The sequence below is a fragment of the Gekko japonicus genome, unplaced genomic scaffold (assembly GCF_001447785.1).
Source record: "Gekko japonicus isolate JY-2015 unplaced genomic scaffold, Gekko_japonicus_V1.1 scaffold565, whole genome shotgun sequence".
In the NCBI taxonomy this organism is placed as follows: Eukaryota; Metazoa; Chordata; class Lepidosauria; order Squamata; family Gekkonidae; genus Gekko; species Gekko japonicus.
In genome coordinates this window covers 981,265-985,688 of record NW_015176468.1, presented here as the reverse complement: position 1 = coordinate 985,688, position 4,424 = coordinate 981,265, and the positions used below count along the sequence as shown (strand labels likewise).

The following is a 4,424-nucleotide window of genomic DNA, read 5'->3' as shown; positions in this document are numbered from 1 at the left end:
TTGTTATAAAATGATGTATAGATGGTACATGACTCCGAAAAAAATAGCAAATATGAACCAAAATATGTCTAATAAATGTTGGAAATGTAAAAAACATGAAGGCGTATTTTACCATATGTGGTGGACTTGCGAAAAAGCTGTGGACTTTTGGACGAAAATCCATTGGGACTAAAAATGGAAGAAGTCAATGTGGATAAAAAAACCTTATTCTGGTACTTAATGACAGCAAGAATGCTATATGCACAATATTGGAAACTTGAAAAAGTACCAGAGATTGAGGACTGGATACATAAAGTTCTGTTCATGGCAGAAATGGATAAAATTACCAAGAAATTGAACAACAAAGAAGACGTAAAAAAACCTTATTCTGGTACTTAATAACGACAGCAAGAATGCTATATGCACAATATTGGAAACTTGAAAAAGTACCAGAGATTGAGGACTGGATACATAAAGTTCTGTTCATGGCAGAAATGGATAAAATTACCAAGAAATTGAACAACAAAGAAGACGAAGAATTTTTTGAAGAATGGAAGGACTTTAAGAACTATCTGGAAAAGAACTGGGATGTGACAAACAATTTACTGTGTTTAGAACAATACTAAGTAAAAAGATGTTATCTTTTAAAATGATTAGAAATATGATATTAGCAACTGATGAAATATATATAAGTAAGGGGAAGGGGGTGAAAGCATTGCGGGAAGCCACAGGAGGGGGGAAGGTGTATGGATTGTAGGGTAAGTAATCGTTTATGTACTTTTCTTTTTAAAGTTTTAATGGATAAATGTTGAATACCTACGATTGGAAAATAATAAAACTTTGTTTACCAAAAAAAAAAGATTACCCTGTTGGCTGTTTAAGCGAAGTAGTATATAACAAATTTAGAGTCCAGTGGTGGCTTTAAGACCAACAAAGATTTATTCAAGGTATGAGCTTTCATGTGCATGCACACCTTTTTCAAATACCTTGAATAAACCTTTGTTGGTCTTAAAGGTGCCACTGGACTCTAAATTTGCCCTGCTTCAGACCAACATGGATGACCACCTGGAACTAGTAGGTTATAAGTTCATGCTGGTAGACAATACCATGAGGCACCTTCCCTTCTCTTTTCCTCTGCCCTCTGATGGAGTAATCCCTAGGCTCTTCCCACTTGGGCTGTAGCCTCTCATGGTGTCCTGTTTAACTCTGCTGATACCTTGTCCGTTAGGACAAGTTGTAAGCACCTGCTGTGTCCTGATCTTCAGTTTACTAGACGACCACTCCTGTGGGTGAGTGCCTCCTTCTCCCTTAATGTTTCTCTCTCTTTTTTTGGCACAGTTTCTAGATCTTCTCTCTTCCCCTTTTATTCTCCCAAGTAAGAGCATGAACTGTAGTGGTTATGTGCATCTGCTGCCATAGGTGTTTCCTCAGTCTTTCTGAGGCCCGGCAAGTTTTGAGTGCGGGGCTTTCCAACTGGTATTGAACTGGTGCAGCAAAAAAAGGGCTTCCCCTGTGACTTGAAGGGTCCAAATAGGACCAGGGTGGGGTTCTGTATTCAATATTATTAGAATGAGGATTGCACAATGTGTCACTGTTAAGTTGTCCTAGTGCTGCAGATGGTTGGCAGCATGCGAATTTGGCTGCTGGGCAGATGCTATATGGTTCAAAACAGTTCCTTCTTGGGTTTTCCTCATCATTTTTTTTGGACCTGAAAAAGGTCATTTCATAGAAAAAGAGCTAGGGGAACTCATTAGCATAACTCATTAGCATATGCCACACCCCCTGACATCAGGGGCCCGGCGGTGGACCTGCAAGGCCAGCGGGAGTGCGAGGAAGCCCCGCCAAGGCCCTCCCTGGCCCCAGGCAGGCAGGGGTGGGGAGAGGCAGGGAGGAAGCAACTTACCCTCCCTCTTCTCCTGCCTCCTCCTGGCTGAATGAGGGCTGGAAGCGGGGCAGCCGGAAGCAGGGGGCGGGGCTTCATCATGTGCCCCGCCCCCTGCACCTCACCCGGGGGAACTGTGTTCCCCCGCGTTCCCCCCAGAAATGACCTCTGGCAAAAATTAAACTGAAAAGATGATGAGGAAACTTACTCAAGAGTCCAATTGCAATGAGGTAATATTACCTAGTGAGGTGTGTGTGTGTTGTTGGACTTCTTCTGTTGAGAAGCTGGAGTTCTGGATCCTGTGGTAACAGCTACTTGGCTGTGGTTTTAAAGTCCCGTTTTTGCTTTGAATAGAAACTGGAGATGGATTCTGAGGAAAATTATACGAGCGTGAAAAACCAGCTTCCACCCAAGAGGCTGCGGGAGTGCTCTGTGCGTCTGATGAAAGTTGCTATTAAATTTCCCCCTCAAAAGTCCAAGAGAGTAAAGAGCAAAAGTGTGGCCATCAAACCTGGATTGGACTTGGATTTGGATTCTGATGAGGAAAGAGGCCCCAAATTCTTAGAGAAAAGAGCCTTAAACATAAAGGAGAACAAGGCCATGGTAAGTGCAAAGGAAAGGTCTGGAGTATGTTAGAGATAGGGGTGTTCTTCCACACCCTCGTTGAAACTGAAGAAATTCTTCTTTTGATTTCAGAATTCTGCATGCTCATTAGTAAGAGGTGGTCGCCTACATTCAGTTCAACACTCTTTTTTCACTTAAAATGCTTTTACCCAGCAATTAATGAGGTTTAATCCACACACAACTGATCTATTGTTGGCTGGTAGCTTAGCCATTTGAATGTTAAAGAATCTGCCCATTCTGAGTATTTATTTAATTAATTCATTTGTGCCCCACCTTTCTCTTCAGTAGGAGCCCAAAGCAGCTTAATGTTGCTCTGCTCTCCTCTATTTTATCCTTGCAACAGCCCTGCAAGGCAGGTTAGGCTGAGAGTGTGTGACTGGCCCGAGGTCACCCAGCGAGCTTCCATGGCACAAGTGAGGATTCAAACCCTGGCCTCCCAGATTTTAGTCCCCACACTCTTAGCCCCTACACTACATTGGCTCACCAGTATGGTGACTATGGATGCACTTCTAAAAGAAAAATTAGTAGCTCAGAGGTTCTGTTAGACTGGCACTTCTGTGTGGCTGCCTGACTTGGCTTCTGTGTTGTGTATTGCTTTTAGCCAAATCTGGTACCCCAGCTGCTTGCCTCTGTGTGAGCGATATGACCTAGTCATAGTTGTTGTTGTTGTTTATTCCATTTATACCCCACCCTATCCCACAAGTGGGCTTAGGGTGGCTTACAACATGCAAAACAATAAAACAACTCTAGTGCCCAATAATATTTAAAACAGCAGGCACTGGGAAGGAGGCCATAAGCATAAACATGTCGCCCAGTTCAGCCTTATACACATTCTTGTTAACAGACTTAAACAACTCCCAAAAGTTGAGGCAGGACTTCCTTTTGTAGAAGATGTGCTTATTCTTCTGTATCCTTAATAATACAAGTATTAATCAGGCAAAGTTACATTAGAACAGTTGTTATTTATTTATTTTATTTACAGTCATCCTTTCTCTACTTTTGGAAGGACTATGCCAGAAGCCACTCTTGTTTTCAAGTACAATTCAAAGTGTTGGTTGTCACTTAGAAAGTGTTATAGTCTGGGGTTAAAGGGACCATTTAGTCTCCCTTGAACCTGCCTAACAGTAAAGATTCCGTAACAGGCCCTGCTGTATGTGCCTCTACTTTCAGAAATGAGAGAGGCAGAGACCAGGCAAGTCCGTCTTTGGTGTGGCCCCTCAGTTCTGGAAATCCCAGTAGTTTTAGGCGCTCAGTAAAAACACTGTTTCAGCACTTCTTGCCTTTTTTAGTGGTGTGCCCCCCCCCCCAACTTGATGGAATTCTCCTTATTCTGTTTATTCTTGTTCCTTTAATGTTGCATTGCTTTGGCCTGATTTTTATACTTTACTGCCAGATTTTGATGAGAGTTGTCCAGTTTTTTATTATAGTCTATGGCTTAAAGTATTTTTAGGTTTATTTTTGTATGTTCTTTTTAAAAGGAGAAATTGTGTTTTAATTATAAACCATGACCCACCTTGGGCATTTCTAAGCGGATATATATATGAATGAATAACTAGCCACCAATGATAATAATAACATTTTTGAGACGTGTTCAATCAAGTTTTTCAGTATTGTCTTTTATTCCCTGCTGACTGCCAGTTAGCAACCACTTGTATCATCTCAGCAAAGAAGATCCATGCCGGTCACTTGTGAAGAGTAGTGGTGCCCCTCCAGCAAATCTTAATGGTTACCAAAGGTCCCAGAGGCTTTCTTGGAGATGATTCAGATTTAGTAGATGATTGATTCCCAGGGCTGGCAAACTTGCAGTGACTAATAGTTATGCAGATCAGTGGAGGAGTTCATTGAAGAAGGGGAAAGCATCCTCTGCAAATGCAGGTCCACTAACAGAAAAGGGTCAACTTAGCCTCCTTTCCCGTTCTCAGTCCAGCCCCCCCCCCCC

The 4,424-nt window shown here is 42.2% G+C and overlaps 1 protein-coding gene across 1 annotated transcript in view; it reads left to right on the top strand.

Annotated features, from left to right (window-relative positions):
* Positions 1-1,032: 1,032 nt before the first annotated feature.
* LOC107123767 (cell division cycle-associated protein 7-like) overlaps positions 1,033-4,424 on the top strand; it is a 21,353-nt gene continuing 17,961 nt past the window's right edge. Inside the window, exons 1-2 of the mRNA XM_015427111.1 lie at positions 1,033-1,053; positions 2,216-2,464. Of these exons, the coding sequence (XP_015282597.1) occupies positions 1,033-1,053; positions 2,216-2,464 (270 nt within the window). The remainder of the gene's footprint in view (positions 1,054-2,215; positions 2,465-4,424) is intronic.